At 51.1% G+C, this 13,401-nt stretch overlaps 1 protein-coding gene across 1 annotated transcript; it reads left to right on the top strand.

Annotated features, from left to right (window-relative positions):
* Positions 1-344: 344 nt before the first annotated feature.
* On the top strand, positions 345-2,361 carry LOC124651171 (ABC transporter G family member 5-like). The gene has a single exon (XM_047190304.1). The coding sequence runs from the start codon at positions 345-347 to the stop codon at positions 2,232-2,234; it is 1,890 nt and encodes a 629-aa protein (XP_047046260.1). The 3' UTR covers positions 2,235-2,361.
* The last annotated feature ends 11,040 nt before the right edge of the window (positions 2,362-13,401 follow it).

Genomic DNA, 13,401 nt, shown 5'->3' with positions numbered 1-13,401 from the left:
CTGATCCGGTTAATTAAAATTGTTAAGAAGGGTAGACTGGTCAATTTAAGCCCTACTTATATGTGCCACCTTCCAAGAAGAGGACCACATCGACCAGCTCGATCTATATGCAGCACGTACACGCACACTCATGTGCCACTCCACTCCAAGGCAAGCTCACACTCCCACACCACACCCACGAAGCATCCAAATTGAGCTCGGCAATGCCGTCCAATCCTCCAAGCTTCACTTGAGTTGACGCTGGCCAACACCAACGAGGATAAACCTGCAGCTAGCTAGAGCCAGAGACAGAGGAAGAAGAAGAAGCTCCATCGATCCTCTGGTTCAAGCCGCCGATCGAATCAATGAAGAGAGGAGGGTGCGAGGTGGAGGCCGGCGGCATCAACCACCACATCACCGTCTCCAGCCGGCCTCACCCTCTCAAGATATGGAGCAGGCCCGACGACCTCCTGCTCGACGCCGCCCCTGCCGTTCCAGGCGACGCTCCTCCTAGCAGCATGAGCGGCAGCAGCCGGTGCCGCCTCGTCCTCCGCAACGTCGCCTGCCGTGCTCGCCCCGGCGAGCTCCTCGCCATCGTCGGCCCCAGCGGCGCCGGCAAGTCCACGCTCCTCGAGGTCCTCTCCGGCCGCCTCCACCCCTCCAACAGCGACCACCTCCGCGTCAACGGCGCCCCCGTCGACGCCGCCGCCCTGCGCCGCCTCTGCGGCTACGTCACCCAGCAAGACGTCCTCTTCCCGCTCCTCACCGTCCGCGAGACGCTCCACTTCAGCGCCCGCCTCCGCCTCGGCCCCGCCGCCTACGTCCCGGCAGCCGTGGATGCGCTCGTCTCCGACCTTGCGCTGTCCCGCGTGGCGGACGCCAGGGTCAAGGACCTCTCCGGCGGCGAGCGCCGGCGCGTGTCCATCGGCGTGGAGGCCGTGCACGACCCCGCCGTGCTCATCCTCGACGAGCCCACCTCCGGGCTCGACAGCGCGTCGGCGCTCCAGATCGTTGCCGCCCTCCGCTCCATGGCCGACTCGCCTCGCGGCCGCACCGTGGTGCTCAGCATCCACCAGCCCGGCGCGCGCATCGTCAAGATGTTCGACGCCGTCCTTCTCCTCGCGGCAGGCTCCGTCCTCCACCACGGCAGCGTCGACGCGCTCGGCTCCCTCCTCGCCGACGCCGGGCTCCGCCTGCCGCCGCACGTGGACACCGTGGAGTTCGCCATCGACTCGGTCGACGACCTCCGCGTCCACCTCCACCGGCACCAGCGCCGCGACCGGTGCACGCTGCAGCAGCTCTTCCACCAGCACAAGTTAATCCAGGCCGCCGCCGCCGACGACGACACCAGCAGCCACGGGTACGCCAACTCGTGGCCGCGCGAGGTGGCGGTGCTGTCGCAGCGCTTCTTCAGGAACGTGGCGCGGACGCGGCAGCTCTTCGCGTGCCGCACCGTGTGCATGCTCATCGCCGGCCTCGCCCTCGGCTCCATCTTCTACGACCTGGGCGACGACAAGGCGGCGGAGCGGGTCGGCCTCTTCGCCTTCCTCCTCACCTTCCTGCTCTCCTCCACCACCGAGGCGCTCCCGGTGTTCCTCCAGGAGCGCGAGATCCTGGCCAAGGAGACCTCCTCGGGCGCCTACCGCGTCTCCGCCTACGCCGTCGCCAACGCCGCCGTGTTCCTGCCGTTCCAGCTGGTCCTGGCGGCGGTGTTCGCGACGCCAGCGTACTGGCTGACGGGGCTGCGGCGGACGGCGCCGGCGTTCGGGTACTTCATGCTGCTTATCTGGCTGGTGCTGTACACGGCGAACTCAGTGGTGGTGTGCTTCGCGGCGGCGGCGCCGGACTTCGTGGTGGGGAACGCGGCCATCCAGGGCGTGATGGGCTCCTTCTTCCTCTTCTCCGGCTACTTCATCACCAAGTCCGCCATGCCGGCCTACTGGGTGCCCATGCACTACCTGTCGCTGTTCAAGTGGCCGTTCGAGGCGATGCTGCTGAACGAGTTCGGAGGGAGGTGCGTGGCCAGGGCGATGGGGGTGTGCGTGGCGACCGGCGACGAGGTGCTCCGGCGGGAGGGGATCGGGGAGGAGTGCAGGTGGAGGAACGTGGGGGTCATGGTGGGATTCGTCGTCTTCTACAGGGTGCTCGGCTACGCCGTGCTCAGGGTCAGGTGCGCCCTCACGCTCAAGGGCGCCGCCGCACGATCAGCATTATCCTCCTCGCCGTGTTGCTTCTCATCGACACCCAAACCATGATGGACTGATGATCTCAGCTGGAAATCTTCCTTCTTTGGTTGCAAGTGTTGCTTAAATCTCTTGTTTCGATCAATCATGAAACAATTCTGGTTGTAAATTGGGCGGATAGTAATAAGTAAAGGAAACAATTACTCCCTCCGATTCATATTAATTGACTTCAATATGAATGTATCTAGAACTAAAATATGTCTAGATACATCCATATTAGAGTCAATTAATATGAACCGGAGTACTACCTCTGTTGCATAATATTCCATAATATAGGATGTTCTAGCAAAAACTTGTTAGCAGTTTTGCCGTCTCTTGATTAGATCTTGGTTCGTGTATATGAGTTGCAAACTAGGTTGCAACTAAGTTTTTTTTAGGTGCAAGTGGAAATGAAATTGTAATTTTTTAGTTGAAAGTAGACATGCAACTAAGAAAAATACTCTGACTACGCGCCTCGCTGTCGACGGGAACGTCGCCTCCCACTGAATGAATATTCCGCTTTTTATGAGACACACAGATGTCAAACCTGAGATTTGAACTCTGGTGGACTGGGGATACAACCATCCTCCTAACCACCCAACCTTAGGTTGGTTCTCAAAATACTCTGACTAGTTGGATTTGCTTTTAGTCATGTTTCAACTGAGAGGTAGTTTCTCAGCTAACCGAGAAATAATCACACTTATACATTATCTCTCTTTTTTATTTTATTTAGAAAAAGGGTCTATCGACGGTTCAGAACACACTCCCACCCATGCGTGTGCGCATAAAATCCACTCTTCTAGTTTCAAAAAAAAAAGAAATCCACTCTTCTAAACAAATCTAACGGAACTAACTTAAAAAGTGTGACTAACTTAGTTTTCAGTCAGATAACGTTATCAAATTTTAGTTACAACATGATTAGTATTAATACAAAACAAATCTAACAATCTAAAGTCTTTTTTTTCCTAATTGCAACCTCGTTGCAGCTGAAAAAATTCACTTGCAACCCAATTTAAAATTGAAACAATCTCAGTTGTAGCTCGAAGAGTTTACCGGAAGAAAATCTTCTACGACCTGGGTTGTACAGCGACCTGACCAACTCCCGCCTGTGACACCTGTGTTAAACTATAAGTGGATTGCCTCCAGATCGGTCTTTGGAATAGTTGGTTAGTGCATGAAGCTTAACATGGTATTAGAGCTAGGGTCTCGAGTTCGAGTCCTGGTTTTCACAATTTATTCTAGGACAGAGCTACCCGGCGGCGCCGCACCAGGGTAGCATCCGTGCGGCAGCTCACTAAATGAGGAAGTAAAATAAGCGATCCGGTCCCCCGAGTGCATGCAATTCTATCGTTTGTACGGATAGCATGCAGCTTCTCCTCTCCCTCTCTCTGCATGCAAACTAGCTCACGACCACATTGATTCCTTTGAATTCGAAACTTTAGTACTAGCAACTCCCGTAACTGTTGCACAAATAAACACTTTTGAATTGAGACAAAATACCGTTTATACTTTGACAACAATTAGCAGATTATTTGGCAGTAGCTACTGTTTTTCAAGTCCTTTGCAATTATCAGATTATTTAGTAATAACTATCCGGTTATTTTGACGGTAGCTAATTATTATTTTTAAACAAATATCAAGCACTCTACAAAGTACTACCAGATTATTTTTGAAACAGCTACCAAATTATTTAGCACTAACTATCAGATTAATTAGCAATACACTACCACCTTATTTAACAACTGCGTGGCTGCCAAATTCCTAGTGTGTAGCTGCCAGATTCCAATGGCTTTTGATAGTAACTATTGCTTATTTTGGAACAAATGTCAAGCACTCTACAAGTACCAGATTATTTAGTAACAACTAACAGATTAATTAGCACTAACTATCAGATTATTTAGCAATAACTAGCACCTTATTCAACAATTGCGTGGCTGCCAAATTCCCAGTTTGTGGCTTCCAGATTCTCAATGCGTAGCTGCCAAATTCTAATGCCGATGCCAAGGAATTCTCTATTGAAATTTGCAATAAATCCCTTTCCTCCAAATTTCTTAACCAAAACCAAGTAGGGGATACTCACAGAAATACAGTTCATATGCAAAAAAAAGTCCACCGGAATCCCACCAAAAAAATCAGCAGAACGAGTGGAAGAGGAATAATATCTGGCAACATCGCGTGAGCCGCCAGACTTGTCACAGCTAAATCGGCACCTCGGCGGCGACCTCCCCGTGCTAGACGGTGAACACATCTTCCCAGCGACCTCACTTGGGCAGCAACAGCCTCCCTATTCCTTGTCGGCGTCACGCAGCGGACTCCCTTGATGCGTGCTCCGCGGCGGCCTCGCCGGCGTGCTCTTCTTCCGTGTCCTGCGGCTCCTCCTCGCGCTCGGCGGTGGCGGGGGCGGCGGACCTTTTGCGTCGACGCGCCACATCCTCGCGCTCGTCGGGGTGGTGGAGCCGTCCCCGCGACGCGCCTCCTCCTCGCACTAGTCCGCGGCGGCGGCGAAGCCGTCCGCGCGGCACTCCGCACGCCTCCTCGCGCTCATCCGCGGCGGCGGAGACTTCGCTGCAACGTGCCACCCCCTGGCGCCCGTCGGCGGCGGCCGAGCCGTCTCGCGCGCATCGGCAGCTGCCTGGGGCAGAGCCCCCTGCAGCACGCCTCCTCCGGTTCTCCGCACGCCGATTTCGGAGAGAGAGAGGGAAATGAGTGGACATGAGGCACCCGTGAGGAGATAGGGATATGGATATTTTTGAGTTGATAAGAGATAAAGTTGAGAGATTGTGGAGCCCACGATGCCGTTTCCCGAATCCTGAGGCACCGCCGCACGCGGAGCGAGCCGTGCGGCGCCTCTCCGTATCTTTTTCCTTTATTCTATAAATAAATTGCTGTTATCCCCCTTCTGTCTACGGAGCTAGGCCCCGGCGACGCAACCGCCGGCGCTCCACCGCGGCTGCTCTCCCTCGTCATCCATGGAGCCGTGGACTGGGACGGGCACCTTCCTCAACGCTCCGGCTCGCGGTGCCGCCGGCGTAACGGCAACCCTCCTCGGCACACCAGCTCGCTGCCTCGCTGGCAGGGCGGCCACCATCGTCAACGCCGGTGGACCGCTCCCATGTGGTTGGCTGCTTGTCCTCGTCAGCCAATGCCCGTCAGCTCTATGGGAAGAAAAAATTTCGAGATTCAGTCAGCCACACGTGTCGTGATCCGGAGTTGGTCCAGCGACCTGGCTATACGACCCGGGTCGTATAAGATTTTCTTCCGAATTTACCAATTTCAGATGTTCAAAAAAAAAAGATGTTTGCTTCAGGTAGGTGTTCCGTATGTTTGCAAATCTCAGGACTTGAATAAGAACAGAATTAGCTTTCACTAAGTTAGAGCATCTCCAGTCGCGTCTCCCAAACCGTTCCCCAAAGGGATTTGGGCGCGCCGGACAGAAAATGCGTTCCAGCCGCGTCCCCCAAAGCCCATTTTTGTCCGGCGCGCCCCGATACGGTGTCCGGCGCCCCGAGCCCGTCCCCGTCCCATAGGGGACGCACCGGGGACGCCGGACACAACGAAAAGCGAGGCGAACCGACGCGGGCCCGACCCGTCGCGGCACAGGGAAAATTCGTCTCACACTCCCGCCAAATCCCGCCGCTCCCGCCAAATCGCGCCTATACCGCCGCGCATTTCGGGCCTCCCAAAACATATCCCGCCGCCGATTCATTTCTCCTATCCCGCCGATTTGTTTCTCCCTCCCGCCGTCCACCCGCCGGCGCTACCCTCTCCACATGGCGCCGCCGACGGCCCCCAAAAAGATGGCGAAGAAAGCGGCCAAGAAGCCGCCGGGCAATGGGACGAAAGGGCGACGAGCGCCGTTCGCGAGGCCGCGGAAGGCGCCGGCTTTGAAGAAGAAGCCCGAAGGATGGACCGACGATCAATGGCAGCAAGATTGCCTGCGCCGGAAGCTATCGACGGCGGAGCGGAATGGACGGAGGGCGGCGGAGGCTGGAGAAGAAGGCTGCGGCGGCGCGCCGGCACCGGCACATAATGGCCGGGTGTATCGCCGCCACCAACGCGAGCCCATATAGTACGAACGTGCCGGTGTACGTTCCGGGAGTCTTCTCTCCGTCGTCATCCGCCTTCTACAACAACGGCCCCTCCGGCACTCCCGGGTGCGTGACGCCTAACTTGTCGCCGCACTACCGGGATGCGCCGCCGCACGGCGGCTTCAACCCCAACAACCTCTACTCCCCGGCGTACGAGCAGCGCGAGCCGGGACCCGGTCCGGACGGCGGCCCTTTCACCGGCCGCAGGGGTCCGCTCGAATACGACGGCGCCGGTGCTGAGGAGGACGACGGGGTTGAGGAGGAGGACGACGAGGAAGAGGACGGGGTGGAGGACGACGAGGAGGACGATGATGAGGACGAAGAGGGCGGCGAGGAAGAGGACGACGAGGGTGCCGGTGACGATGATCTCGTGGAGGTAGATGCGGACGGCGTGAGGACGAAGAAGAAGAAGAAGAAGAAGGCGTCGGGCACACGAGGCCCGAAGTGGACGGTTCCGGAAGATCTTTGTCCGTGCGAGTCGTGGGCGACGGTGAGCCATGACTCCATCATCGGCGCCAACCGTAAAAGCGGGAAGTATTGGGCGAGGATCAAGGCCGAGTTCGATGAGCGCAAGCTCATCAACAGACGACTACCGAAAGTGCCAATGAAGAGGAGCCGGAAGGCAATGTCGACGCGATGGGCCATCATCCGAGCGTCGGTGAACTCCTTCTCGTTGGGGGATGACCCCGGTATGCCAAAGGCATGCCAAACCGGATGGTTTGAGCCATCAAGATACCTGGTTAAATGTTCGTGTCTCGGTAGGGTTTTCCGTATCGTGGCTCTCGGTGCTGGGGGTTTCGTCACGGAGGCTTTAAGTAGGCGGAAGGGCAGGTCAAGAGGCGGCACGGGGGCCCACACCACAGGGCGGCGCGGCCGAGGTGGGGCGCGCCGCCCTAGGGTGTGGCCACCTCGTGGCCCCTCTTCGTCTCTTCTTCGGACTTCGGAAGCTTCGTGGAAAAATAGGCCCACTGGGCTTTGATTTCGTCCAATTCGAGAATATTTCGTTACTAGGATTTACGAAACCAAAAACAGCGAGAAAACGACAAGCGGCACTTCGGCATCTTGTTAATAGGTTAGTTCCGAGAAAATGCACGAATATGACATAAAGTGTGCATAAAACATGTAGGTATCATCAATAATATGGCATAGAACATAAGAAATTATCGATACGTCGGAGGCGTATCAAGCATCCCAAGCTTAGTTACTGCTCGTCCCGAGCGAGGTAAAACGATAACAAAGATAATTTACGAAGTGATATGCCATCATAACCTTGATCATACTATTTGTAAACATATGTAGTGGATGCAGCGATCAAAACAATGGTGATGACATGAGTAAACAAGTGAATCATAAAGCAAAGACTTTTCATGAATAGTACTTCAAGACAAGTATTAATAAGTCTTGCATAAGAGTTAACTCATAAAGCAATAAATCAAAGTAAAGGTATTGAAGCAACACAAAGGAAGATTAAGTTTCAGCGGTTGCTTTCAACTTGTAACATGTATATCTCATGGATAATAGTCAACATAGAGTAATATAACAAGTACAATATGCAAGTATGTAGGAATCAATGCACGAGTTCACACAAGTGTTTGCTTCTTGAGGTGGAGAGAGATAGGTGAGCTGACTCAACATAAAAGTAAAGAGAATGGTCCTTCAAAGAGGAAAGCATCGATTGCTATATTTGTGCTAGAGCTTTTATTTTGAAAACATGAAACAATTTTGTCAACGGTAGTAATAAAGCATATGAGTTATGTACAGTTATATCTTACAAGTTGCAAGTCTCATGCATAGTATACTAATAGTGCCCGCACCTTGTCCTAATTAACTTGGACTACGGATCTTTGCAATGCACATGTTTTGACCAAGTGTCACAATGGGGTACCTCCATGCCGCTCTGTACAAAGGTCTAAGGAGAAAGCTCGCATTTTGGATTTCTCGCTTTTGATTATTCTCAACTTAGACATCCATACGGGACAACATGGACAACGAGATAATGGACTCCTCTTTTATGCATAAGCATGTGGCAACAATTATTATTCTCATATGAGATTGAGGATATGTGTCCAAGCTGAAACTTCCACCATGAATCATGGCTTTAGTTAGCGGCCCAAAGTTCTTCTCTAACAACATGCATGCTCCAACCATGAAGGTGGTAGATCTCTCTTGCTTCGAGACAAGACGGACATGCATAGCAACTCACATGATATCCAACAAAGAATAGTTGATGGCGTCCCCAGAAACATGGTTATCGCTCAACAAGCAACTTAATAAGAGATAAAGTGCATAAGTACATATTCAATACTACAATAGTTTTTAAGCTATTTGTCCCATGAGCTATATATTGCAAAGGTGAATGATGGAATTTTAAAGGTAGCACTCAAGCAATTTACTTTGGAATGGCGGATAAATACCATGTAGTAGGTAGGTATGGTGGACACAAATGGCATAGTGGTTGGCTCAAGTATTTTGGATGCATGAGAAGTATTCCCTCTCGATACAAGGTTTAGGCTAGCAAGGTTATTTGAAACAAACACAAGGATGAACGGTACAGACAAAACTCACATAAAAGACATATGGTAAACATTATAAGACTCCATACCGTCTTCCTTGTTGTTCAAAACTCAATACTAGATGTTATCTAGACTCTAGAGAAACCAAATATGCAAACCAAATTAGCAAGCTCTAAGTATTTCTTCATTAATGGGTGCAAAGTATATGATGCAAGAGCTTAAACATGAGCACAACAATTGCCAAGTATCAAATTATCCAAGACATTTTAGAGTTACTACATGTAGCATTTTCCAATTCCAACCATATAACAATTTAACGAAGGAGAAACTTCGCCATGAATACTATGAGTAGAACCTAAGGACATATTTGTCCATATGCAACAGCGGAGCGTGTCTCTCTCCCATAAAGTGAATGCTAGGATCCATTTTATTCAAACAAAACAAAAAACAAAAACAAACCGACGCTCCAAGCAAAGTACATAAGATGTGGCCGAATAAAAATATAGTTTCGGGGGAGGAACACTGATAATGTTGTCGATGAAGAAGGGGATGCCTTGGGCATCCCCAAGCTTAGGCAGCTTGAGTCTTCTTAATATATGCGGGGGTGAACCACCGGGGCATCCCCAAGCTTAGAAGCTTTCACTCTCCTTGATCATATTGCATCATACTCCTCTCTTGATCCTTGAAAACTTCCTCCACACCAAACTCGAAACAACTCATTAGAGGGTTAGTGCATAATAAAAATTCACATGTTCAGAGGTGACACAATCATTCTTAACACTTCGGACATTGCATAAAGCTACTTGGACATTAATGGATCAAAGAAATTCATCCAACATAGCAAAAGAGGCAATGCGAAATAAAAGACAGAATCTGTCAAAAGCAGAACAGTCCGTAAAGATGGATTTTATTAGGCCACCAGACTTGCTCAAACGAAAATGCTCAAATTGAATGAAAGTTGCGTACATATCTGAGGATCACTGCACGTAAATTGGCATAATTTTCTGAGCTACCTACAGAGAGATTAGACCCAGATTCGTGACAGCAAAGAAATGCTGATTCTGCGCAGTAATCCAAATCTAGTACTTACTTTTCTATCAAAGACTTTACTTGGCACAACAAAACATAAAACTAAGATAAGGAGAGGTTGCTACAGTAGTAAACAACTTCCAAGACACAAATATAAAACAAAAATACTGTAGGTAAAAACATGGGTTGTCTCCCATAAGCGCTTTTCTTTAACGCCTTTCGGCTAGGCGCGAGAAAGTGTATCTCAAGTATTATCGAAGGGTGGTGCACCTACGGCGGGGTTTGGAGTTTTCTCAACCATGCATAGTATATTGGATACATAAGTTTCAGCGTCTCCCTTTTCATTAGTCTTGGGCTTGCTACTCTCATCAAACAAATTTTCAGGAACAAGCCAAGCATAGTTATGTTCTAGTGCATCATTCATAGCTAGGAGTTTACATGGTATTGGTGCTTTGATCTCCCCACCATCATTAACATTATTAGTGTACCTTATCCTATCCATGTCCATCTTTTCAAGGAGACTAACAAAATTAGTATGAGAACCAAGCATATTAAATTTAGCAAAGACCTTTCTAGCCTCTCTTGCTAGACCACCAAATTCTCTAAGAAGGGTTTCTAAAACAAAATCTTTCTTTTCCCCCTCTTCCATATCACCAAGTGTAAGAAACATGTGTTGGATTATAGGATTGAGATTAACAAATTTAGTTTCCAACGGGCGAACTAAAGCGACGGCGGCAATTTCATAAGTGGGAGCAAGGTCTACCAAGTGTCTATCTTCAAAATCTTCAACGGTACTAACATGGGTGAAAAATTCTTCTATATTGTTCCTCCCAATTATAGACCCTTGTCCTACCGGTATGTTCTTTGCGGTAAAATCAAAAGGAAACATGATGAAATAAGTAAAGTAAATGCAAGTAAACTAATTTTTTTGTGTTTTTGATATAGCAAACAAGACAGTAAATAAAGTAAAACTAGCAACTAATTTTTTTGTGTTTTGATATAAGTGCGGCAAACAAAGTAGTAAATAAAATAAAGCAAGACAAAAACAAAGTAAAGAGATTGAGAAGTGGAGACTCCCCTTGCAGCGTGTCTTGATCTCCCCGGCAACGAGCGCCGAGAAAATATGCTTGATGGCGTGTATTTCACACGTTCGTTGGGCAACCCCAAGAGGAAGGTATGATGCGCACGGCGGCAAGTTTTCCCTCGAGAAAGAAACCAAGGTTTATCGAACCGGGAGGAGCCAAGAAGCACGTTGAAGGTTGATGGCGGCGGGATGTAGTGCGGCGCAACACCGGAGATTCCGGCGCCAACGTGGAACATGCACAACACAACCAAAGTACTTTGCCCCAACGAAACGGTGAGGTTGTCAATCTCACTAGGCTTGCTTTGTAACAAAGGATTAACCGTATTGTGTGGAAGATGATTGTTTGCGAGAGAAAACAGTAAAACAAGTATTGCGACAGATTTGTATTTCGGTATTAAAGAATGGACCGGGGTCCACGGTTCACTAGAGGTGTCTCTCCCATAAGATAAAAGCATGTTGGGTGAACAAATTACGGTCGGGCAATTGACAAATAGAGAGGGCATAACAATGCACATACATGACATGATAAGTATAGTGAGATTTAATTGGGCATTACGACAAAGTACATAGACCGCCATCCAAGCTGCATCTATGCCTAAAAAGTCCACCTTCGGGTTATCATCCAGAACCCCCTCCGGTATTAAGTTGCTAAGCAACGGACAATTGCATTAAGTATGGTGCGTAATGTAATCAACAACTACATCCTCGGACATAGCGCCAATGTTTTATCCCTAGTGGCAACGGCACAACACAACCTTAGAACTTTACATCACTTGTCCCAGGTGTCAATGCGAGGCATGAACCCACTATCGAGCATAAGTACTCCCTCTTGGAGTTAAAAGTAAAAACTTGGCCGAGCCTCTACTAGAAACGGAGAGCATGCAAGATCATAAACAACACATGTATAATAACTTGATAATTAACATGACATAGTATTCTCTATCCATCGGATCCCGACAAACACAACATATAGAATTACGAGATAGATGATCTTGATCATGTTAGGCAGCTCACAAGATCCAACAATGAAGCACAATGAGGAGAAGACAACCATCTAGCTACTGCTATGGACCCATAGTCCGGGGGTAGAACTACTCACTCATCACTCCGGAGGCGACCATGGCGGTGTAGAGTCCTCCGGGAGATGATTCCCCTCTCCGGCGGGGTGCGGGAGGCGATCTCCTGGATCCCCGAGATGGGATCGGCGGCGGCGGCGTCTCGGTGAGGTTTTCCGTATCGTGGCTCTCGGTGCGGGGGTTTCGTCACGGAGGCTTTAAGTAGGCGGAAGGGCAGGTCAGAGGCGGCACGGGGGCCCACACCACAGGGCCGGCGCGGCCAGGGCGGGGCCGCGCCGCCCTAGGGTGTGGCCACCTCGTGGCCCCTCTTCGTCTCGTCCTTCGGACTTCGGAAGCTTCGTGGAAAAATAGGCCCATGGGCTTTGATTTCGTCCAATTCCGAGAATATTTCGTTACTAGGATTTACGAAACCAAAAACGGCGAGAAAACGGCAAGCTGGCACTTCGGCATCTTGTTAATAGGTTAGTTCCGAGAAAATGCACGAATATGACATAAAGTGTGCATAAAACATGTAGGTATCATCAATAATATGGCATAGAACATAAGAAATTATCGATACGTCGGAGACGTATCGGGCGCCCGACGTGCGCCCAACTCGTACGCTCTTTCTTCCATAATCCGTAGCGCCTACATTGTGTTCGATGAAATGGCTACGCTTCCTTTGGTTAGTTTGATAGGGCCATGGATATGTACTCGAGGAACTCGGATGGGCATAAGCCGTTCGCGCTGATGCATTGCTATAGGAAGCTCAAAGGGAATAGTGGCGGTTGACGCGCACAGCCATTGTCCAAGGGAAAGGACGCCATTGATGCGGACGCGCCGGTGGCAGCCGACGGGGGCGTCCCTGCGGCAACAAGGCTGCCAAGGCCGGCAGCCCGGCTTCCGACGGTTGCGTGCGTACGAGAAGACGCGGGCGTCGATCACGAAATGCCTCGCCGACGTCTCCTCGACGCTGTCTCCCGCGACAAGAAGGCCGAAACCCGAAAGGGTGGGCCGAGCTGCTCAGAGGCAGAGGAGAAGGCTGGAGCTCAAGAAACGCGGGGACGAGCATGTCCTCGCCGGGCCGGCCAGAGGGAATGTCTCCCCGGACGCGGCGGCGCCGCTCGCTAAAGGCCGGATCTCGACGACATCGAAGCCAAAATGGCGGCGGCGGACGCGGCGGCCCACAGCAGCGGCATCGGCGGCGGCGCGGTGCAGCAAGAGCGAGGGCGCGCGTCTTCTGCGCTACACCTCGTCGGCCTGCGTGGCGGCCCGGAGCGGACGAACCATGCACGACGCGGGCGGATCGCGACGAGGTCATCGTGCTCGCGGGCCTGCGTCGACTCAGGATACGACGCCGTCGCCCAACCCCTTTCCGCGCTTCTTCTAATTTGCATGCACCACCGGTCTATAATATGATCGCGCGCCCGG

Source organism: Lolium rigidum, chromosome 5 (genome assembly GCF_022539505.1).
Source record: "Lolium rigidum isolate FL_2022 chromosome 5, APGP_CSIRO_Lrig_0.1, whole genome shotgun sequence".
Lineage (NCBI taxonomy): Eukaryota > Viridiplantae > Streptophyta > Magnoliopsida > Poales > Poaceae > Lolium > Lolium rigidum.
This window is presented reverse-complemented; position numbering and strand designations above follow the sequence as displayed.

Coding starts and splice junctions, on each gene's coding strand:
- LOC124651171 (XM_047190304.1), top strand. CDS start 345: ATGAAGAGAGGAGGGTGCGAGGTGGAGGCCGGCGGCATCAACCACCAC.